The 23,397-nt window shown below is 48.7% G+C and overlaps 1 protein-coding gene and 1 pseudogene across 2 annotated transcripts in view; one reads left to right on the plus strand and one right to left on the minus strand.

Moving 5' to 3' along the window:
- SEC14L5 (SEC14 like lipid binding 5) overlaps nt 1-23,397 on the minus strand; it is a 61,206-nt gene that overhangs the window by 13,309 nt on the left and 24,500 nt on the right. The window contains exons 3-11 of one of the 2 annotated variants that reach the window (XM_009195937.4): nt 18,111-18,260; nt 17,516-17,647; nt 14,882-15,010; nt 13,756-13,948; nt 9,123-9,235; nt 8,519-8,708; nt 5,109-5,197; nt 4,929-4,999; nt 2,357-2,528 (exon numbers count right to left, since the gene is read on the minus strand). In XM_009195937.4, coding sequence (XP_009194201.2) covers nt 2,357-2,528; nt 4,929-4,999; nt 5,109-5,197; nt 8,519-8,708; nt 9,123-9,235; nt 13,756-13,948; nt 14,882-15,010; nt 17,516-17,647; nt 18,111-18,260 — 1,239 coding nt within the window. The remainder of the gene's footprint in view (nt 1-2,356; nt 2,529-4,928; nt 5,000-5,108; nt 5,198-8,518; nt 8,709-9,122; nt 9,236-13,755; nt 13,949-14,881; nt 15,011-17,515; nt 17,648-18,110; nt 18,261-23,397) is intronic. The other variant, XM_009195938.4, reaches the window with a different exon arrangement.
- LOC116271378 lies at nt 20,337-20,452 on the plus strand (annotated as a pseudogene).

The raw sequence follows: 23,397 nt of genomic DNA on the forward strand, positions 1-23,397 counted from the left end.
ATAGAATTAATCATTGTGAAGTGCCCAGTTCAGTGGCTTTCAGTGCACTCACTACATTGTACAGCCAGCACCTCTACCTGTTCATCACCCCAGAAGGAAACTCCACTCCCACCCCACAGTCACTTCCCGTCTCCCCTCCCCCAGCCTGGGGCAACCACCCATCTACGCTCTGTTTCTGTGGATTTGCCTATTCTGCGCGTTTTTTGTTTTCGTTTTTGTTTTGGAGACAGAGTCTCGCTCCGTCGCCCAGGCGGGAGTGCAATGGCGCGATCTTGGCTCACTGCAACCTCCGCCTCCCAGGTTCAAGCGATTCTCCTGCCTCAGTCTCCTGAGTACCTGGGATTACAGGCTCCCACCACCACGCCTGGCTAATTTTTGTATTTTGATTTTGTACTTTTGTATTTTCACCATGTTGGCCAGGCTGGTCTCAAACTCCTGAACTCAGGTGATCTGCCCACCTCAGCCTCCCAAAGTACTAGGATTACAGGTGTGAGCCACCACGCCCGTGCCTATTCTGTACATTTCATATAAAGGAGATCACACAGTACATGGACTTCCCTGTCTGGCCCCTTTCACTGAGCATCATGTTTTCAAGGTCCCTCTGTGTTAGAGCATGGATCAGTGCTTCCTTCTTTTCTTTTTTTTTTCTTTTTGAGATGGAGTCTCGCTCTATTGCCCAGGTTGGAGTGCAGTGGCATGATCTCGGCTCACTGCAAGCTCCGCCTCCCGAGTTCATGCCATTCTCCTGCCTCAGGCTCCCGAGTAGCTGGGACTACAGGCACCCGCCACCACGCCCGTTTTTTTTGTTTTGTTTTGTTTTTTGTATTTTTAGTAGAGACGGGATTTCACCGTGTTAGTCAGGATAGTCTTGATCTCCTGACCTCGTGATCCACCCGCCTCAGCCTCCCAAAGTGCTGTGATTACAGGCATGAGCCACCGCGCCCGGCCGCTTCCTTCTTATGGATGAATGTTATTCCATTACATGGATGGAACAGTACTCCAGTTTGTTTATTCCAGCTGGAATCCATTTTAACACTGAGCTCTAAGCCACACGTGGATAAAGAAGGAAGTGGGAGAGAGAGAAGGAAGGAAGGAGCCCTTGGCATGTCAGGAAACAGGCCAGTTCTACAAGGAATGTCGCAAGCAAGAGATGGATGAGGAACCTACAATCCCCCCATGCAGGGTCCTCTCCTGTCCCCAGCCCCACTGCCCTCTGCTGGGCCCTCTCCTGTCCCCAGCCCCATTACCCTCTATGCTGTGCTGGGCCCTCTCCTGTCCCCAGCCCCACTGCCCCCTGTGCTGTGCTGGGCCCCAGGAGGCTGAGGCTGACCCCCTAGTAGCTCCCTGCCCCCACCCCCGGCCCAGCTTTCCCCAGGATTCTGCAAGGACATTCCCTCCTCTTGGGGGTGGCCAGGCTTACTGCAGTCACTGGTGCTTGGGGTCTCTCCTTCCCCTGCCCACACCTCTGGCAAGGAACCCCTTCAGGACACCCCTCATTTGAACCATCTGGTGAGGTCCACATCCAGCCAGGACCCCGGCCAATGCACTCGCACGCCCAAAACCACCCCAAACAGCAGGTGAACTTAATTTTCCCGGAGATTAGGACAATTAGGGATAAAAAGCTTCAGAAGCAGCTCCTGCCTCCTAACCTCACCTGAACAGAGCCTTGAAGCACCCACAAAAGCTAGACAACTTCCTGGCCCCTAAATCTGTCCCCCACCCTCCCCTGCTACTGAACCCTCCATGGGTCCCTACTGCCACAGGACAAGGTCCCATCTTCACCACGGGCCCCTGTACATCTTCCAGCCTCCTCAGGTGCCATCGTCCCTTTCACTCCTCTTTGCTCAGTCACCCTGGACTGTTTCAATTCCTCCAAAACATCAAGCTGCGTCCAGCCTCCAGGCCTTTGCCCACGCTGTGCGGTGGCCGGCTGCACCCTTCTCTTGTGTGTGTATGTGTGCCCGTGCACACGTGCATGCACACGTGTACCCACCGGGTTACAATATAAAGTATATTTCAGGTCAGGCTCAGTGGCTCACACCTATAATACGAACACTTTGAGAAGCCAAGGCAAGAGGATCGCTTGAGCCCAGGAATTTGAGACCCACGCTAATAGGCATGGGGGTTCTTTTGGGGGCGACAGAAATGTTCTGAGATTGGCTAGTGGTGACGGTTGCTTAACTCAGTGAATACACTAAAAACCACTAGGGTCTATACTTCAAAAGTGTGAGCTTTATGCTTTGTGAGTTTCATCTCCAAAAAGTTATTAAATGAAATGAAACAGGAAAAGAACAGAGCCGCTTGCAGAGGGGCCTTCCCATCCACAGAAGGGCCTGGCCCAGGTTCCAGCTCTTACCAGCGTCCAGAGCACGGGGAAGACGCGGGGCGCTCGCACGATGAGCAGCCGACCCAGAGTCTCTGGGTAATTGTCCTCAACCACCTCAATCATCCGCAGCAGGGCCTTCACCCCCGGCCGCCACAGGTGCCGCATGTTGAGTCCTTCCAGGTCCAGCAGGCAGGTCCAGGAGCTGTACAGAAACGGCCCCAGCTCCACCTGGCTCTGCTGGCTCCCAAGGCCACCAACACCCTCCCCACGGGGGATGAACAGGGAAGCTCTGAGAGTCAGGGCTGTGAGCAGAGGGGGGGCTGCTGCCACAGTAGGGAGCCCATGCGGTGAAGAGAGTCAGAGTGTGGACTTCAGGGCTGAGCGCCCACATTCAAGTCTCACCTCCACCCTTGAGAGCTCTGGGTCAGGGCCACAGACCCACTTCCTCACAGGACAGTGGCAAACGTAGTAACAGTCCCCATCTGAAACAACTGCTGTTAGGATCGAGTGAGATGGTATATACAAAGCTGTCTGCAAGGACGGGCACACCGCATGCCCTCGGTTAAAACTGGTTATCACAAGTGGCCATTTAGGCCTAGTGTTCCACTATTGGAACGCTAAGCGTGTGGGAGTTATTTCTATCCTACTGCTCACCAAGGTCTGATGGCAAAAATTCAAAACATTGCAACCTCAGGCATAAATGAGTTAATTGTTGAAAAGATGCTAACTACTAAATAGAGCAGAGGTGCTGAGAGCATGCACTCCACAGTCAGATGCCCAGGGTTCAAATCCCAGTTCTGCCACTTGCTGTGTGAGCTTGGTCGAGTCCTAAACCTCTCTGTGCCTCCGTTTCATTAGTACTCATTCATTAGGAAAATAACTGTTTGACTGCAGTGGCTGGTGCCTGGGAACCTTTCCCTCCCAGATTGTTTCCTTAAACCTGTACATACCTCTCCAAAGCATCCCTTCATGACACCCCCTCATTTGAACCATCTGGGATGAATTATGCTTCCAGCCAGGACACTAATGGATTGATTCCCAGTCCCACCCCAACATGCGTGTCCTTAGAAAATCTCTAGAGATAGACCAGGCGCGGTGGCTCACACCTGTAATCCCAGCACTTTGGGAGGCTGAGGCGGGTGGATCACAAGGTCAGGAGATCAAGACCATCCTGGCTAACATAGTGAAACCCTGTCTCTACTAAAAATACAAAAATTAGCCGGTCATGGTGGCGTGTGCCTGTAGTCCCAGCTACTTGGGAGGCTGAGGCAGGAGAATGGCGTGAACCCGGGAGGCGGAGCTTGCAGTGAGCCGAGATTGTGCCACTGTACTCCAATTTGGGCGACAGAGACTCCGCCTCAAAAAAAAAGAAAAAAAGAAAATCTCTGGAGACCAGCCTGGCCAACGTGGTGAAACCCCATCTCTACTAAAAATACAAAAATTAGCCAGGTGTGGCAGTGGGCGCCTACAATCCCAGCCACTTGGGAGGCTGAGGCATGAGAATCACTTGAACCTGGGAGGTGGAGGTTGGAGTGAGCCAAGATTGCACCACTGCACTCCAGCCTGGGTAACAGAATGAGACACTGTCAAAAAAAAAAAAAAAAAAAAATCTCCAAACAGCAAAGGAACTTTAATTTTCACAAAGATCTGGATACTGGGGGCTGAAAAGCTAGAACAGCAGGTCCTGCCCGCCCGTGTCTCACAGGGCTGTTTAGGAGGAGGAACTAAATCAAGGTGCTTAGAAGGGCACCTGCTACATAGCAAGTGCAAGATCCATGTTCGCATTATTTTTAAACCATTATTATTTTTGAGAATCAATTTTTAAAAGCCTCTTTACAGGCCGGGAGCAGAGGCTGACGCCTATAATCCCAACATGTTGGAAACAAAAAAAACAAAAATTAGCTGGGCACGGTGGTGCACACCTGTAGTCCCAGATACTTGGGAGGCTGAGGTGTGAGGATTGCTTGAGCCCAGCAGGTCAAGGCTGCAGTGAGCTATGATTGCACCACTGCACTCCAGCTTGGGTGACATAGCGAGAGCCTGTCTCAAAAAATAAAGAAATAAAAAAGTCACTTTGACAGAAGAGGAAGCTGCTGCTCAGAAAGGTTTGCTGCCTTTGGGGGCGATGCCACCAAAAGTACTGGCTCCAGGAAACAACTCAGGAACAGAAATGTGGGGGAGTCAGAGGACAGTGGGTGCCTGCAGAGGACAGTGGGTGCCTGGATGTGCCATGACAGAGCCAAGGCAGAACTCGTGGTGGAGAGCTGATCTCAAAAAGCAAAGTCAAGGAGACTGTTGAGCAGAGTGGGAGGATAAAGTCTTTGAGCCGGAAGCTGGACAAGACCCCAGGTTCAAATCCTGCTCTGTCCTGACCGGTTCACAAGCTTCTATGGGGGCCACCATTCTGAGTCTCAGTTTCCTCATGCATAAGAAATGGGGATGCTTATGGGCCCTGCCTGAACACCCAGAAGACCACTGTAGAAACTGGGGGAGAATGAAGCTCCTGGCACGCTGCCTGGCATAGTACACACGCACGGTGGACCCCTCTTCATCCTCCGTCTTTGCTGTTTAGGGGGGATTTGTCCCCAGCCCAGGTTCTTGCCTGATGGGACGGCCCAGCTGCCTTGTGCTCCCCTCACACCGCTTCTGTCCTTCCTCATTGACGGAGAGAACCTGGAAGGGAGACAGTGCTCCTGAACACCCACCTCGCTCCTCCACCCCGTGCAGCCCTTCCCAGGCCCGGCCCCGGCCACAGGGTCCAGGAACGAGACCCCTGACTCACGTGCCGCAGCAGCACCTCCTCCCCCACAGCCTTCATCAAGCCTTTGGTGTCCATCTGGCCCAGGCGGAGGATGTAGAGGGGGCGGCCGTCTTTGTGGATGGGGCCGAGCAAAAAGAAGAGCCCATTATTTAGAGGACTGCTTACGAGGGGGCAGGTCACAGCTGCAGGTGAGGGCTTCGCCTCCTCAGGCTGCAACCCACCAAGGCCCGATCCAGCCTTCACTTACTAGCACCCTGCCTGCTTCCAAGAGGGGCTGACGCCACTTATTATGAAAGGCAGAAAAACAGAAGTGTTACAAGGAGGATAAGGGCCAGCGCAGTGACTCCCACTTATAACGCCAGCATTCTGGGGGGCTGAGGAAGGAGGATTGCTTCAACTCAGGAGTTTGAGACCAGCCTGGGCAACATAGTGAGATCCCTTCTCTACAAAACATTTTCATTTATTTATTTATTTATTTAAGACAGAGTCTTGCTCTGTCGCCCAGAGCAGAGTGCAGTGGTGCGATCTCGGCTCACTGCAACCTCCGCCTCCAAAGAAAAGCCCAAAAATGCAAGGTTCAAGTGATTCTCCTACCTCAGCCTTCTGAGTAGCTGGGATTACATGCACCCACCACCATGCCTGGCTAATTTTTGTATTTTTAGTAGAGATGAGGTTTCACCATCTTGGCCAGGCTGGTCTCAAACTCCTGACATCAGGTGATACACCCACCTCAGCCTCCCAAAGTGTTGGGATCACAGGCATGAGCCACCGCACCCGACCCCATAATACTTTTTGTCAACCAATCAATACATAACCTTGTTTTATGTGGGGTTTTTGTTTGTTGGCTGGTTGATTTGTTGGTTTTTGAGACAGTCTCACTGTACCACCCAGGCTGGAGTTCAGGAACAATCTCAGCTCTCTGCAACCTCTGCCTCCCAGGTTCAAGCAATTCTCACACCTCGGCCTCCCGAGTAGCTGGGACTACAGGCATGCACCGCCACGCTTGGCTAATTTTTTGTATTTTTAGTAGAGACAGGGTTTCACCATGTTGGCCAGGCTGGTCTCGATCCCCTGGCTTCAAGTGATCTGCCACCTCGGACTTCCAAAGTGCTGGGATTACGGACGTGAGCCCACCGGGCCTGGCCTCTTTGTTCTTTGAGACAGGGTCTCACTCTGTCACCCAGGCTGGAGTGCAGTGGCATGATCTCAACTCACTGCAGCCTCAACCTCCCTGACTTAAACAATCCTCCTGCCTCAGCCTCCCAAGTAGCTGGGACCTCAGGCATGCAGCACCATGCCCAGATAATTTTTTTGTTTTTTGTGGGGAGGTGGGGGGGGGGGGGGGGGGGGGGGGGGGGGGTCTCACTATGTTGCTGAGGCTGGTCTTGAACTCCTGGGCTTAAGAGATCCTCCAGCTTTGGCCTCCCAAAGAGCTGTGATTACAGGTGTGAACCACTGCGCCCAGCTTCTGTTTCTATTTAAGGACACTTGAATGTATATTGCTGATCTATCAGCATTGAACTCACGGCCAGCAGCCCTGTAGCTGGTGCCTATCTGAAGCGAGTGGAGCACTATGGGTGATTTCTGCATGGAGCACGTGGCCGCTTGCTCATCCTTAGGTAAAGCTAGGCGCACTTCTGCACTACACGAGGGGGCATTTTAAACAGCAAAGTCACCAAAGAAAAGCCCAAAAATATAAGAATGTGGCATTAAATAGGCCACAAAAAGGACACTGTTTAGGGTATGAGAACTGAAACAAGAAGGCAGGAGCCGCGTCGTTCAGCAGACAGCGTGTGTGATGAGCGACTCCAATACTTTGCCACTCTGAATATGTCTCAGCATGACTGAAAATTTTCTGTGAATACTGATTTGGGGGTTACAAGTAAATTTCAGCAATAAGGGTAGTTCATAAATATGGATTCCATAAATAAGGAAGATTGATCGTGCATTAACAGAAACCATGCCAGCCGCTTCTTTAGGAGAGTCAAGCGTTTACCCTACTTGATATAGAGGAATGTTTAGATAAAGGACATTGGAAAGTGTGGTGGGCACAGGTTTCGTGGCAATTTAAATTAAAAATCCAGAAACTATATTTGTAATGGGTTGAATCATGTCCCCAGAACTCATATCCATGGGGACATTAAAATGTGACCCATACCTGGGTGCAGTGGCTCACTCCTGTAATCCCAGCACTTTAGGAGGCCAAGGCGGGCGGATCACTTGAGGTCAGGAGTTCCAAGACCAGCCTGGCCAACATGGTGAAACCCCATCTCTACTAAAAGTACAAAAATCAGCCAAGCATGGTGGCGCACGCCTGTAGTCCCACCTACTCAGAAGGCTGAGGCAGGAGAATCGCTTGAACCCCGGGGGGAGGAGTTGCAGTGAGCTGAGATCACGCCATTTCACTCCAGCCTGGGTGACAGAGACAGACTCTGTCTCAAAAAAAGAAAAAAAAAAGGACCCTGTTTTGGAAATAGAGTCTGTGCAGGTGTAATCAGTTAAGGATCTCAAGATAAAATCACACGGATTCGGGGTTAGCCCTAAATCCAATGTCCTAGGGTCCTTATGAGAAGAGGTGTGGACACAGAGACACAGACAGGAAGGCCATGTGAAGAGAGAGACAGAGACTGGAGTGAAGCTGCCGCCAGCCAAGGAACACCTGCGGCCACCAGAAGCTGGAAAAAGCAGGGAAGGATTCTCCCCTAGAAATTTCAGAGGGAGCACAGCCCTGCTGATACCTTGATTCCAGACTTCTGGCCTCGAGAACTGTAAAAGAACACATTTCTACTGTTTTAAGCCACCAAGTTTGTGTTAATTTGCTACAGCTGCCCTTGGAAATCATACAAAATGTATGCACCTGTTACGTATACAATCGCAATTATTGTGAGTAATGGTGGGCTCACTCAGCCCAGTGGAGAAATGCCTCTTCCTCAATCCCCAGAGCTTTCCAGCTCTGATTCTTCCTACCTAGATTGTCACTTCAAAGCATTTCTAGATGCCTGGAACAGTCCAAAGGAAAAATAATAAGATGTTAGCATGACGCATGGCATTTAAAGTGCGTTTGGGCCGGGTGCAGTGGCTCATGCCTGTAATCCCAACACTTTGGGAGGCTCAGGCGGGCAGATCACTTGAGATCAGAAGTTTGGGACCAGCCTGGCCAACATGGTGAAACCCGCCTCTACTAAAAATACAAAAAAATTAGCCAGGTGTGGTGGCAGGTGCCTGTAATCCCAGCTGCTGGGGAGGCTGAGGCAGGAGAATCGCTTGAACCCGAGAAGCGGAGGTTGCAGTGAGCCGAGATGGCACCACTGCACTCCAGCCTGGGTGACAGAGTGAGACTCCATCTCAAAATAATAAATAAATAAATAAAATAAGTGCATTTGGCAGTGCCCAAAGTATGCCCTATACATGGTGTGGGTGGAGGCACGCACCTATGTCCTGGTAATGCCAGCCCCCTGCATAGAACTCCTCCAGCAGGGCAGGGGGTTGCCAGGTCTGAAGGAGGAGATCCACCTGGTGCTGCTTCCGCCAACTCAAGGACTGGCACAGCATTTCCCGGGCCTTGTCCAGGTGGAAGTCACGAGCCCGCAGGAACCGAAGGATATGCTCATCTTTGGGAATCTGAGAGACAAAGAAGTAAAAAGCCCACAGAACGGTATCCCCTGACCCAGCAGATAAAATTACAGAACCAGCCGGGGCAACATGGTGAGACCCCATCTCTACAAAAAGTACAGAAATTAGCCGGGTGTGGTGGTGCACGCCTGTAATCCCAGCTACTCAGGAGGCTAAGGCAGGAGAATTGCTTGAACCCAGGAGGCAAAGGCTGCAGTGAGGATCACACACTGCACTCTAGCCTGGGTGAGAGTGAGACTTTGTCTCAAATAAATACATAAATAAATAAGCAAGAGATAATGTGTCAGCATTATCATCTCGCCTTCTCATCACACTTCATTTCGCCTTTCCTTCCCGCACATGGAGGCTGAGTACAAGTCCTTGTCCATTCATCCACTGCTCCAGGGTACCCCCTGCACCCACCTTGCCTTTGTGGGTCTCCTGTAACCAGTGCCGAAGCTGGATCAGGCAGCTCTCCTGCATGGGTGTGAGGTGGCCCAGGCACCTCTCAATGTAGTCCGCGTCCAACTTGTCCCCTTGGAGGAGAAGGGGGAGCTTCAGGACAAGAGGGAGATGCCGCGTCTCTTTACCAAGTGGTCTATCTGCCATTCCTTACTGGCTGCCTCACTGACCCTAAAATGTGGTTCCAAGCCAGGCTGAGTCCCCATCCCAGAGAGCAGCTGCAGGGACTCTCAATGCATTCATTTCTCCAGCCCACATCCAAGGGCGTTCTGAAAACGCATCATCGGGCAAACCTCGATCTCACTATGAGACGGGATTTCTCCTCTTTGACCCTGGGAATTGAAGATAATTCCCACCCTCTGGGGATGTTCTAAGGATTCTTCACAGTATGGGCTCACACTCACTGCGTGCTCAGAAGCCACCTGGTCTCAGTGAGCTCTCCCCACACCCCTGTGAGGCAGGCATCACTATTATCCCCACTTTAGAGAAGATAAAACTGCCTGGCGTGGTGGCTCACGCCTGCAATCCCAACACTTAGGGAGGCCAAGGCAGGCGGATCACTTGAGGTCAGGATTTTGGGACCAGCCTGGCCAACATGGTGAAACCTGGTCTCTATTAAAATACAAAAATTAGCCAGGTGTGGTGGCATACACTTGTAATCCCAGCTACTCAGGAGGCTGAGTCAGGAGAATCGCTTGAAGATGGGAGATGGAGGTTGCAGTGAGCCAAGACTGCACCACTGCACCCCAGCCTGGGCAACAGAGTGAGACTCCATCTTAAAAAAGAAAAAAAAAGGGCCGGGCGCGGTGGCTCAAGCCTGTAATCCCAGCACTTTGGGAGGCCGAGACGGGCGGATCACGAGGTCAGGAGATCGAGACCATCCTGGCTAACACGGTGAAACTCCGTCTCTACTAAAAAATACAAAAAAAAAACTAGCCGGGCGAGGTGGCCGGCGCCTGTAGTCCCAGCTACTCGGGAGGCTGAGGCAGGAGAATGGCGGGAACCCGGGAGGCGGAGCTTGCAGTGAGCTGAGATCCGGCCACTGCACTCCAGCCTGGGCGACAGAGCGAGACTCAGTCTCAAAAAAAAAAAAAAAAAAAAGGGAGACAGATAGAGAAAGAGAGAGAAGATAAAACTGAGGCCTACATGGCACATGTATACATACGTAACAAACCTGCATGTTGCGCACATGTGCCCTGGAACTTAAAGTATAATTAAAAAAAGAAGAAAATGTAACATAAATAACACTTAAAAAATAAAAATGGCAATATACCTAAAAAAAAAAAACAAACCAAACTGAGGCCTAGAGAGGTGGAGGAACTCGAATGAGTAAATGCATGCTGTGTGCCCAGCATAAAGGAGGTGGTGGATAAACGCCAGTTCTCTTTGCTTTCCGCCTGCCCAGGTCCCATTGTGGGCTTTTGACAGACAGCAGCTTTTGACAGAGCCTGGACCTTGCAACACAGCCACGCTGTCTCTTAAGCAGCCCGGGAACCACAGGGAACATTCCCACTTGTCCCCCACAATTGAGCGGTTGCAGTCGGAATGTTGCCAGCGTGCAGAGGCCAGGCCCCAAGCCTGAGTCCTGTTGCCCGACTCTTAGCCATGAGGGTGGCAGATGCTGGCATGCAGTGGCCTCTCGGCATCTCAGCAGTGGGCGGAGACGTCACACAAAGCAGCAGCCTCCACGGGCAGAGCCAGTTCTTCGTGGACAGACGGCTAAACAAGAAAACAGGCCGAATGAATGGCCAGCAGCACCCCCAAAACAGAAAAACCCACAGTGGGGGGTCACGCCAACTGCTGTGCCAGGAGGCACCTGGGTAAACAGAGGCAGGAGAATGCTGGCAGAGAGGTGAATTGTTCAGACCTTGTGTGGTCAGAGGCAGAGATGCTGGAATCAGGGACAGAGTGGGGATGGGATGAGGGAGAAACACGAGGGAGCCCGGAGCTCCCAGCATCCTTCCGGCCCGGGCAGATGTGAAGGTTTTTTCTACTTCTGAGCACAAAGACTCAGTGATTCAGGAGAGGGCAGAAGGGGCAGAGGATGTCCTCTGCCAGCCACCCCGAGTGCCTGCGCTGCTGGCAGACAGCACAGATGGAGAAGGAAGGATGGACCTGTGCAAAATGGGGAAGGTACAGGGGACAAGGCCACGGACAGCGTGCACAGGACAGGGCAGGAGAAGGCACTGTTGTTTAAAAAAAAAAAAAAATGTGCATGTACAACAGCAGCCAGCCAGCACACATAGCTGGTGCAGGATAAATACTTGCTGCATGTAATTCCAGCACTTTGGGAGACCAAGGCAGAAGGATCCCTTGAGGTTGGAGTTTGAGACCAGCAGGGCCAACATGGTGAAACCCCATCTCTACTAAAAATACAAAAATTAGCCGGACATGATGGCGCACGCCTGTAGTCTCTCAGCTCCTCGGGAGGCTGAGGCAAGAGAATCGTTTGAACCCGGGAGGTGGAGGTTGCAGTGAGCCAAGATCGTGCCACTGCACTCCAGCCTGGGTGACAGAAAAAAAAAAAAAAGAATAAATACTTGTTGCATGAATGAACTTCGTTCTCCCTAAACAGAGCCCCAGATGTATTATTAGTTCCATGGCACTACCACCCAAGTATGACAGGGAAGTCCCTGCACGGCAGTGGCCCTAAAGGAAAAACATTATCAACATGAGTATACATCTTACACATGGCTAGAACTGGATTCGTGGTGTACATACAGTTTGTATCCCAGGATTTTTCCTTTTAACATTATATTGTGAACATTTTGTGAACATTCCAACATTATATTGTGAACATTTTCCATGTCCATAAAAGCCCAGCACTGTGGGAGGCCAAGGCAGGTGGATCACCTGAGGCCAGGAGTTCAAGACCAGCCTGGTCAACATGGTGAAACCCATGTCTCTACTAAAGATATAAAAATTAGCCAGGCGTGGTGGCACGCACCTGTAATCCCAGCTACTCAGGAGGCTGAGGCAGGAGAATCGCTTGAACCCAGGAGGCGGAGGTTGCATTGAGCAGAGATCCTGCCATTGCACTCCAGCCTGGGTGACAGAGTGAGACTCCGCTTCAAAAATAATTAATTAAAAATAAAATAGGCCGGGCGCGGTGGCTCAAGCCTGTAATCCCAGCACTTTGGGAGGCCGAGACGGGCGGATCACGAGGTCAGGAGATCGAGACCATCCTGGCTAACACAGTGAAACCCCGTCTCTACTAAAAATACAAAAACTTAGCCGGGCGAGGTGGCAGGCGCCTGTAGTCCCAGCTACTCGGGAGGCTGAGGCAGGAGAATGGCGTGAACCCGGGAGGTGGAGCTTGCAGTGAGCTGAGATCCGGCCACTGCACTCCAGCCTGGGTGACAGAGCGAGACTCCGTCTCAAAAAAAATAAAATAAAATAAAATAAAAGTGAAAATAAATTATCTAGACATGGTGACCTGTGCCTATATAGTCCCAGTTACTCAGGAAGCTGGGGCGGGAGGATCATTTGAGCCCAGGATTTCAAGGTTACAGAGAGACATGATTGCACCACTGCACACCAGCCTGGGCAACAGAGCAAGACCCTGTGTCTAAATAAATAATTAATATTTATTAATAAATAAGTTATGGTGCAACCACACCATACTATGAAGTATGAAAAGAAGACATAAGCACTGATACAGAAAGTTTTTCAGGCAACATTACTAAGTGGGAAAAAAGCAAAATATCAAATGGAATGTATATGTTCTCACGTATTCAACATAAGACACACATATATGTATGCAAGTATACACATATGTGTGTGGGTATATACACATATTATGTCCATATATACACCTAAACAGTTCCAGGACATAGAAACACAAAACCATTGTTAGCCTCTAGGGAGAGGAAAAGAATCTTACTTCTTACACCTTCCAAGCAGTTTGAATTTTTTTCTACCATGATCATGCATTACTCATATAATTTAAAATAGCAATAGCAATCGTAATAATTAGTAAATTCATAATAATTGGTAAGTTAGTAAATACTAAAACTAGAGAAAGAGGCAATGTCAAGGCACCAGAGGTTAATTCCTGATCTAGAAATAAATGAGTTTTTGCCAGGCGCAAGGCTTATGCCTGTAATCCCAGCACTTTGGGCGGTCAAGGGAGGCGGATCACTTGAACTCAGGAGTTTGAGACCAGCCTGGCCAACATGGTGAAACCCCATCTCTACTAAAAATACAAAAAATTGGCTGAGCGTGGTGGCAGATTCCTGTAACCCCAGCTACTTGGGAGGCTGAGGCAGAAGAATCGCTTGAACCCAGGAGGCAGAGGTTGCAGCGAACCGAGATTGCGCCACTGCACTCCAGCCTGGGTGACGGAGGGGGATTCTGTTTCAAAAAACAAACAAACAAACAGACAAAGAAAAGACACAAATGGGTTCTGCTCTTGGACCAGGATGGAGAGAGGGAGAAGCAGTCAGTGGAGGCAGGAGGCTGCGTTGTTCCAAGATCCAGACCCATTCCCAGGGCGATGGGAAGCAATTCTCCCCAACATGCCCCAGGCCCCCCATGGAGCAAGAGGACCTGCAGCAGCCTCCTAGGGCTGACTGGCCTGGGCTGCACCACCTACCGTCCATACTGACCGCCTCCAGAGCGGGGCCCAGGGCGCTACTGGGCCGGTGGGCCTCCAGGGAGCCGGGGTCCCTCGGTCCAGCCTGGTTGCGGGCATCCTCCTCACGGACCGGGGCAGGCGTCCAGCGGGGAATGTGCGAGGTACCCTGGGAGATGAGCTCATTCAGGTAATGCTCAATCACCTCCTTCCCCTGGAAGCCAGAGAGACCCAAGACACATGAGCATGGGGCAGGATGGAGGGGGGTCACCGGGTCACCGCAGGGAGTCACCCCCAGCTGGCTCAGGTCCCAGCCCTGACATGTGGCTATTGAGCAGCTGGATGTGTCCAGTCGGGATGGAAAAATGCTGCGAGTGTCCAACGCCCACCTGATTTCCAAGGCTTGGTACCAAACAAAGAATGCAAAATAGCTCAGTAATAAGTTTTTCGGGTTGGGGGTTGTTTTTGTTTATTTTTTTTTTGAGACAGTGTCTTGCTGTGTTGCCCAGGCTGGAGTGCAGTGGTACCATCTCAGCACACTGCAGCCTCAACCTCCCAGGATCAAGAGATCCTCCTGCTTCAGCCTCCTGAGCAGCTGGGACTATAGGCACTCACCACCACACCCAGCTAATTTATTTTATTTTATTTTTTTAGAGCTGGGGTCCACTATGTGTCCTAGACTGTTCTGAAATTCCTGGGCTCAATTGATCCTCCCACCTCGGAGTAATACGTTTTATATCAGTAACACATTGGATAAAATTTTTTTATTAAAGTTAATTTCATCTGTTTTATCACAAGAACAGGTCTTTACTCAGGGATGGATTGAGGTCTTTAAAGCAAGCAATGATCATTTTATCTTTAAAAAAAAAAAAAAAAAAAGCACCACAGAGTTATCTGGTGTCCAGAAAATTCACCACATAATCCTGGACGTCTCATGGTGCCAGAGCAAGGATTAGGGTGTCCCTGTCACAGACCAGTTACTTTCCACCCATTATCTCGTGGTGATTTGGTCATTACTAGAGTACCCATTTAACACATAAGACTGAGGCCCAGGAAGGGTAAGGGTCTTGCCAGGTGTCACGTGGCTGGTGACGGCAGAGCAGGTGTGTGCACCTTCCTCCAGTAACTAACGCAACCCACCCCTTACCCTCTTGACGTTGGCGGTGTACTGCTTCATGGCGATCTTCTCCAAGGCGTTTTCAAAGCCAAAGAAGGACCGGATGTCCAGTGAGGCAGACTGCTCGAAGCAAGTCCAGTCTTCATTCTCAGGGTGGACCTGAAAGCCAGGCGGGGGCCATGCCAGGGACTCAGTGTTGGGGGCACCCTGTCCTCCCCTAGGGTTCTCCTGCTCACCTGGGCCCAGGCAGAGCCTGCAGTGGACAGCAGATCAAGCCTGGCAACCCTGGAGGGGGTAGCAGGACCAAGGGGCCCCCACCCAGAGAAGGATGCAAAGTTCAAACTGTCAGGGAACAAAAAGCCTTCTCATGAGAAGCCGGGAGAATGTGGGTCTCAAATCTGCAGCCCTGCCCTTTCAATATGATACACATACATAGAAAATTAGTTAGAAATACATATGTTTAGGTCGGGCGTGGTGGCTCACACTTGTAATCCCAGCACTTTGGGAGCCCCAGGTGGGCGAATCAGTCGAGGTCAGGAGTTTGAGACCAGCCTGGCCAAGATGGTGAAACTCCGTCTCTACTAAAAATCCAAAACTAAGGTGCAGATGGTGGTGGGTGCCTGTAATCCCAGCTACTCGGGAGGCCGAAACAGGAGAATCGCTTGAACCTGGGAGGTGGAGGTTGCAGTGAGCCGAGATCATGTCACTGCACTCCAACCTGGGTAATAGAGCAAGACTCCCTCTCCAAAAAATAATAATAATAAAAAAATAAATAAATACAATTGTTCAGTGTATCATTTATATAATCCATAAATATATAAATTATATATCAATATACATAAAATTTAGATTTTAAAAATAGTTATATATTATGTTATCAATATAAAGATATATTACACATCCTTATATATCAGTAAATATTTATAGATCTGTATGTTTGCAAAAAGAAAACTTCACTGGCAGAGCTCCTTTATGGACCCAGACCTAGTCCCCCTCAAACATCTGTGGGCAGAAACATTACCAGGGAGTCTGTTAAAATATGCAGATTCCTGGGCCTGCCCCTAGACACTTCCAGGTTGGGGCCCAGGAATCTGCATTTCACAAGCAGCCCAAGTGCTGCTGACTCAGCTACTGACAGAACTCATTCTGAGAAACCACACACGCTGAGAGGGGTTTCAACAACTGTTGCTTGCCCCTCCCCAGTGGATCTAAACACCCTGAGCCCAAGCTCCTGGAGGGCCAAGTGGAGCTGGAGGCATAGAAAGAAAAGGCAATGGGTCCGGGCACGGTGGCTTATGTCTGTAATCCCAGCACTTTGGGAGGCCAAGGTGGGTGGATCTCTTGAAGCCAGCAGTTTGAGAATAGCCTGGCCAACACGGAGAAACCCTATCTCTACTAAAAACATAAAAATTTGCCGGATGCGGTGGTGCATGCCTGTAATCTCACCTACACGGGAATCTGAGGCACGAGAATCCTTTTAACAAGGAGGCGGAGGTTTCAGTGAGCCAAGATTGTGCCAGTGCACTCCAGCCTGGGCCACAGAGCGAGACTCTTTCTCAAAAAAAAAAAGAAAAGAAAAGAAAAAGAAAAAGAAAAAACCACGTACAGTGGTCTATCATTGCTATCCTGGAGTTATCGTTGTGAAAACGACCCAACAAGGCAGGATCTGCCAATGTCCCCATTTTACAGATACAGACGGTGTGGCCCATTGTCACTCAGCAAGAAAGTGGCAGAGCTGGGTGCCATCAGTGAATGCCTGCAGGTGCCTCATTCCAGCCTCTAAAGTCATCAAGATCTAGCCCCCATGTGCCTCACCTTGGCAGACCTCACTCATGCTGTTCCCACCCCCAAAATGCTGTTCCCAGCCCTCCATGGGCAGCTTCTCTCATCCTTTAGCACTCAGCTTCAGTGCCCCCACCACCTCCTCTGACTCCCACACATCCCCCTGCTGGATCCAGCCTCAGCTGTGACAAATGCATACACACTGATTCCGTTTTGTTCCACTGAAGTGGACCCTCCATGAGGGCAGTGGTCAGGCAGCCTGGTCCATTGCTGCATGCTCAGCACTTGGCAGGGTGCCTGGCACACAGTAGGTGCTCAACCAGTATATATTAGAGAATAATAATAATTATTATTATTAATTATATTCAAAGGTAACATTTACATAGAACTTAATATGTGCCAGGCACTGGTCTAAAGGGTTTGTGTATTTTCGTTCATTTAATCCTACATCAACCTATGTAGTAGGCATGATTATTAAGCCAATTTCACACTTGAGGAAACTCATGCATAGTTTCATGAAAGAAGGAAGGAAAGGAGGGAGGGGATAGAGTTGTCAGATTTAGCAGATAAAACGCAGGATGTCCAGTCACGTTTGAATTTCAGATTAACCACAAATAACATTTGAGTATAAGTATATCCCAAGCAATATTCGAGACATACTAAAAAAATTTATGGGTTGTTCACCCGAACTGCAAAGGCAACCAAGCATCCTGCATCTTACCTGACAATGCGGCAGGAGGGATGGCTGGGCAGAGGCTCAAGGAATGTGAGGACAGAGCTCTGGGCACAGGTGGGTGCAGGGGGCGGGTGGGTCCCGGGGGCAAATGGGTGTTGGACACAGGTGGGTTCTGGGCGTGGGCACTGAGGGCGGCCTGGGCTCACCGTGTAGCTGCAGTGCTCGTTCACCACCACGCGGTTGGCGAATGTCTCATTGTGCGCTTCGATGAGGAGCGTCCTCTCCTTCCAGTTCAAGACGTTTGTCTGCACGAAGACCACGTGCTCAACACCTGCGATCTGCAAGGGAAGGGGCGGGGAGGCGGAGGTGGGTGGAGGGCATGAAACGCACAGGAATGGAGAGAGAGTCCGGCGGGCCGACCCCAGTCACTCCCTGCCCTGAGGCCCAAGTCCCTTGCGCCACCGCCCACCCAGCTCGGACCCAGGACCCCAACCCCCGACTTCCACCCTGCCGCCCACCCATCTCCACCACCCAGCTCCGGCCCTGGGCCCGCGAACCCCGCCCAGTTCCCCCTACTCCCCAGCCCAGCCTTCCAGCCCTCGCCCCTCCTGGGCCCTGGGCCCTGGGCCCCCCACCAGGGTTCCGCCACCCTCATCCTGGAACCTCCATCCAAACATCAACTCACACACCCTCACTCCACCGCCTGGCCCCCGCCGCCCTGGTCCCCAGCTCCCGCGCCCAGCCCTCCCGTACCCCCGCGACAGGTCCCCTTCTCCGCCCCACAGCCCCAGGACCGCCCACCTTCCGCAGCAGCCGTGGAGCGTCCACGCGCAGCCGGCAGCTCCGCTCCACCACGTGCACAGCCCCGTCCGGGCTGCGGGACTCGCGCAGGACCTCGCTGCCCAGGAAGACTGGGATCTGCGGGCAGGTGGGGAAGCGCTTCTCGTAGGCCTGGGGGCAGAGCGGCAGTGAGCGCCCGCGGTGGGGGGCAGAGGGACTCCCCCACCCAGCGCGACCTCCTTATCTGCTGTGTCACTTATCAGACGTGAAACGCAGCCCTGGCCGCTGGAAGGGGCAGGGATTTTGCAGTCGTTACCAACACTCATTCCACCAGCTAGCACCTGTTAGAGTCCGACACAGCAGAGCCTGGACAATGATTTGGCAAATAAGTTTTTGCCTCTGCATTTGAGTTTTTGCCCTCAGAAGGAAGCACAGGGACTCCGGGGACATTTTAAAATAAGGTATTTCTCAGGAAAACCATTTGAGAAAAATCCAGCACCCCTTCATGATTAAAAAAAAAAAAAAATCAATAAACTAGGAATAGAAGGGCACTTCCTCCGCCTGGTAAAGCCATCTGCTAAAAGCCACAGTTAACATCCGTGGTGAAAGACTGAGTGCTTTCCCCCAAAATTAGGAACAAGGTAGGAATGTGCATTCTTCATGTCTATTCGACCTTGTGCTGGAGGTTGTAGATAAGTAAAAGAAATAAAAGCCATCCAGTTGGAAAGGAAGAAGTAAAACCATCTGTATTTGCAGATGACATGATTATTTATATAGAAAATCCTAAAGCATCCATACAGTACACACAAAAAGATTAGAACTAATCAATGAGTTCAGCAAGGCTGCAGGATATAAAACCAATGTAGAAAACTCAGTTGTATTTCTATGTACTAACTGAGAATAAAATGAAAAAATTCTATTTACAACCACATCAAAAAGAATAAAATACTTAGGAATATATTTAACAAAAAGAAATGTAAAATGTATACTCTGAACACTACAAAACATTGCTGAAAAAAATTAAAGACCTAAATAAATGGAAAGGCATCCCATATTCATGAAACAGAAGACTTAATATTGTTAAGATGGCAATATTCCCCAACTGGTCTACAGATTCAACACAATATCCACATCCCTGCTGACTTCTTGACAGAAATTGACAAGCTTATCCTAAAATTCATACGGATATGCAACAGACCAAAGATAACCAAAAGCAATCTTGGAAAAGAGCAAAGTCCAGGCGCGGTGGCTCACACCTGTAATCCCAGCACTTTGGGAGGCCGAGATGGGTGGATCACGAGGTCAGGAGATCGAGACCATCCTGGCTAACACGGTGAAACCCCATCTCTATTTTAAAAATACAAAAAACTAGCCGGGCGTGGTGGTGGGTGCCTGTAGTCCCAGCTACTCCGGAGGCTGAGGCAGGAGAATGGCGTAAACCCAGGAGGTGGAGCTTGCAGTGAGCTGACATCCGGCCACTGCACTCCAGCCTGGGCCACAAAGTGAGACTCCGTCTCAAAAAAATAAAAGATATTATTTAAAAAAAAAAAAGAAAGAAAAAGAGCAAAATTGGAGAACTCATAGTTCCTGATTTACTTTAAAAGACAGGGTAGCAGGCCAAGTGTGGTGGCTCACGTGTGTAATCTCAGCACTTTGGGAGGCCAAGGCAGGTGGATCACCTAAGGTCAGGAGTTCGAGACCAGCCTGGCCAACATAGTGAAACCCCGTCTCTACTAAAAATACAAAAAATAGCTGGGCATGGTGGCAGGTGCCTGTAATCCCAGCTACTTGGGAAGCTGAGGCAGGAGAATTGCTTGAACCCAGGAAGCAGAGGTTTCAGTGAGCCGAGATCACACCATTGCACTCCAGTCTGGACGACAAGAGCGAAACTCTGTCTCAAAAAAAAAAAAAGACGTAACAGCACATGTTGGTGAGGATGTGGAGAAATTGAAACCCCCAAGCCCCATCATGTGAATGTGATATGGTACAACCCCTTTGGAAAATGACTTGGCAGTTCTTCAAACAGTTAAACATAGAATTACCTTATGATCCAGCAATTCCACTCCTAGGTATATACCCAAGATAAATGAAAACATAAGTCCACACACAAAAATTATACACAAATATTTATAGCAACATCAAGCTATTCAACAATAAAAGAAAAATAATACAATTTTATAGACTGTGCACATATCTATCTACACACAATGTAAATATAGAGTGTTTCTATATAATTTTATAAATATAACCATCCTTTTCTTGGGGTTGCGCTACTGTCCAATGAGCGCATAGTGAGGGCAGTACTGCTAACGCCTAAACAACACACCCGCATCAACTAAAGCTTTGCTTTACCTTGGTGCAATCGGCCGGGCGCGGTGGCTCAAGCCTGTAATCCCAGCACTTTGGGAGGCCGAGGCGGGTGCATCACGAGGTCAGGAGATCGAGACTATCCTGGCTAACATGGTGAAACCCCGTCTCTACTAAAAATACAAAAAAAAACTAGCCGGGCGTGGTGGTGGGCGCCTGTAGTCTCAGCTACTTGGGAGGCTGAGGCGGGAGAATGGCGTGAACCCGGGAGGCGGAGCTTGCAGTGAGCCGAGATCACGCCACTGCACTCCAGCCTGGGAGCACAGTGAGACTCCGTCTCAAAAAAAAAAAAATAAAAAATAAAAAAAAATAAATATAGATAGTATGTATATAAATATATATCATATCTATACATAGATATCATACCAGGCTACGGTAATCAAAACAGTGTGATACTGGCACAAGGGTAGACATACAGCTCAATGGAAAAGAATTTAGCATCCAGAAATAAGCCCTTACGTTTATTATCAACTGATTTTTTACAAAGGTGTCAAGACAATCTGATGAGGAAAGAATAATCTCTTCAGTAAATGATGCCAGGACAATTGGATATACACATGCAACAGAATGAAGTTGGAGTCGGGCGTGGTGGCTCACGCCTGTCATCCCAGAATCTTGCAGGGTCGAGGCAGGTGGATCACCAGAGGTCAAGAGTTAGAGACCAGCCTGGTCAGTATGGTGAAACCCCGTCTCTACTAAAAATACAAAAAAATTAGCTGGGTGTAGTAGCATTCACCTGTAATCCAAGCTACTTGGGAGGCTGAGGCAAGAGAATCACTTGAACCCAGGAGGTGGAGATTGCAGTGAGCCAAGATTGTGCCATTGCACTCCAGCCTGGGAGACAAGAGCAAAACTCCATCTCAAAAAAATAAACAAATAAAATAATAATAATAATTTTGTAAAAGGATTTTTTAAAAACTACGAAACTCTTAGAAGAAAACATAGGAATAAATCCTTATGAACTCAGATTAAGCAATGGTTTTTTCCTTATGGCACCAAAAGCACGAACAATAAAAGAAAAAATAAAGTGGATATCATCAAATTTTAAAATTTTTGTGTTTCAAAGGATACAAGCAAGAAAGTGAAATGGTAGCCCTGAGAACGGGAGAAATTTTTTGCAAATTATACACACATACATATGTGTGCTTGTGTGTGTGTAGAAGATGGGGGACTTGCATCTAGAATATATAAACAAGTGTTAGAATTCAACAATAAAGAGATGACCCCATTTTAAAATGGCAGAAGATCTGAACAGACTTTTCCCCAAGGAAAATATACCAACACAAAAAAGCAAATGAAACTGTGTTCAACATCATTAGTCACTAAGGAAATGCAAATCAAAACCACAATGAAATACCACTTCACATCCACTAGGATGACTATAATAACTTTTAAAAGACATAATAATAGCCTGTGCTGGTGAGGATGTGGAGAAACTGAAGCCTCCAAACCCTCCCATGTGTGTGTAATATGGTACAACCCCTTTGGAAAATAGTTTGGCAGTTCTTCAAACAATTAAACAAAGAGTTACCATATGATGCAGCAATTCCACTCATAAGTATGTACCCAAGAGAAATGAAAAAATAAATCCACACACAAAAAAAATACAAGTATTTGTAACAACATTATTCATAATAGGCAAAGTGGAAATAACCCAAATGTCCATCAATGAATGAGTGAATAAATCAGTGGTGGTCTAGCCATAAAATGGAATATTATACAGCCCTAAAAAGGAATAAGGTACTGATTCATGCTACAACATGGGTGAACTTTGAAAACATTATGCTGAGTGCAAGTAGCCAATCACAAAAGACCATATATTGCATGAATCCATTTATATGAAATGTCCAGAATGGGCAAATAGAGAGAGACAGAAAACAGATTAGTGGCTGCCAGGGACCAGTAGTGGTGAGGAAAGAGATGGTGGGGGTGTTGAGGGTTGAGGGTTAAGGCAGACAGAGCTTCTTTTTGAGGTAATGAGACTATTCTAAAGCTGATTGTGGTGAAGTTTACACAATACTGTGAATCTACTGAAAGCCACTGAATTGTGTGCTGCAAATGGATGAGTTGTATGACATGTGAATTCTATCTTAATAAAACTATTTTAAAAAGGTGTCTTTCTCTCTCCACGTGTATGTGTTTATATATACACATACACACATATGAATCCACATGTATACATATACTATTTATTTATTTATTTATGTATTGAGATGGAGGTTTGCTTTTGTCGCCCAGACTGGAGTGCAATGGCGTGATCTTGGCTCACTGCAACCTCTGCCTCCCAGGTTCAAGTGATTATCCTGCCTCAGCCTCCCAAGTAGCTGGGATTACAGTCACATGCCATCAAACCCAGCTAATTTTTGTATTTCTAGCAGAGATGGGGTTTCACCATGTTGGTCAGGCTGGTCTCGAACTCCTGACTTCAGATGATCCGCCCACCTCGGCCTCCCCAAGTGCTGGGATTACAGGCATGAGCCATCGCGCCTGGCCACATGAATACATATATTATTTAAATGTATATATAAAGATATGTGAATATGTGTTAATATAAATATACACAATTATTTAGTGTGCATATATCTTTCTATACACAATGTAAATACAGGGTGTTCTATACAATATATTATAATTTAATAAATATAGATAGTATACAAATATAGATCATATCTACACATATCTATAATATATAATGTATATATAAATGTACACATGTAAATATATTTTATATATGGATACATAATATATGCCATATATAAATATATGGGTATGCCAGGCACGGTGGCTCACTCCTGTAATCCCAACACTTTGGGAGGCCAAGGCAGGTAGATCATTTGAGGTCAGGAGTTTGAGACCAGCCTGGTAACATGATGAAACCCTGTCTCTACTAAAAAATAGCAAAAAAAAAAAAATTAACTGGGCATGATGGCACATGCTTCTA

The sequence above is a fragment of the Papio anubis genome, chromosome 18 (genome assembly GCF_008728515.1).
Source record: "Papio anubis isolate 15944 chromosome 18, Panubis1.0, whole genome shotgun sequence".
Lineage (NCBI taxonomy): Eukaryota > Metazoa > Chordata > Mammalia > Primates > Cercopithecidae > Papio > Papio anubis.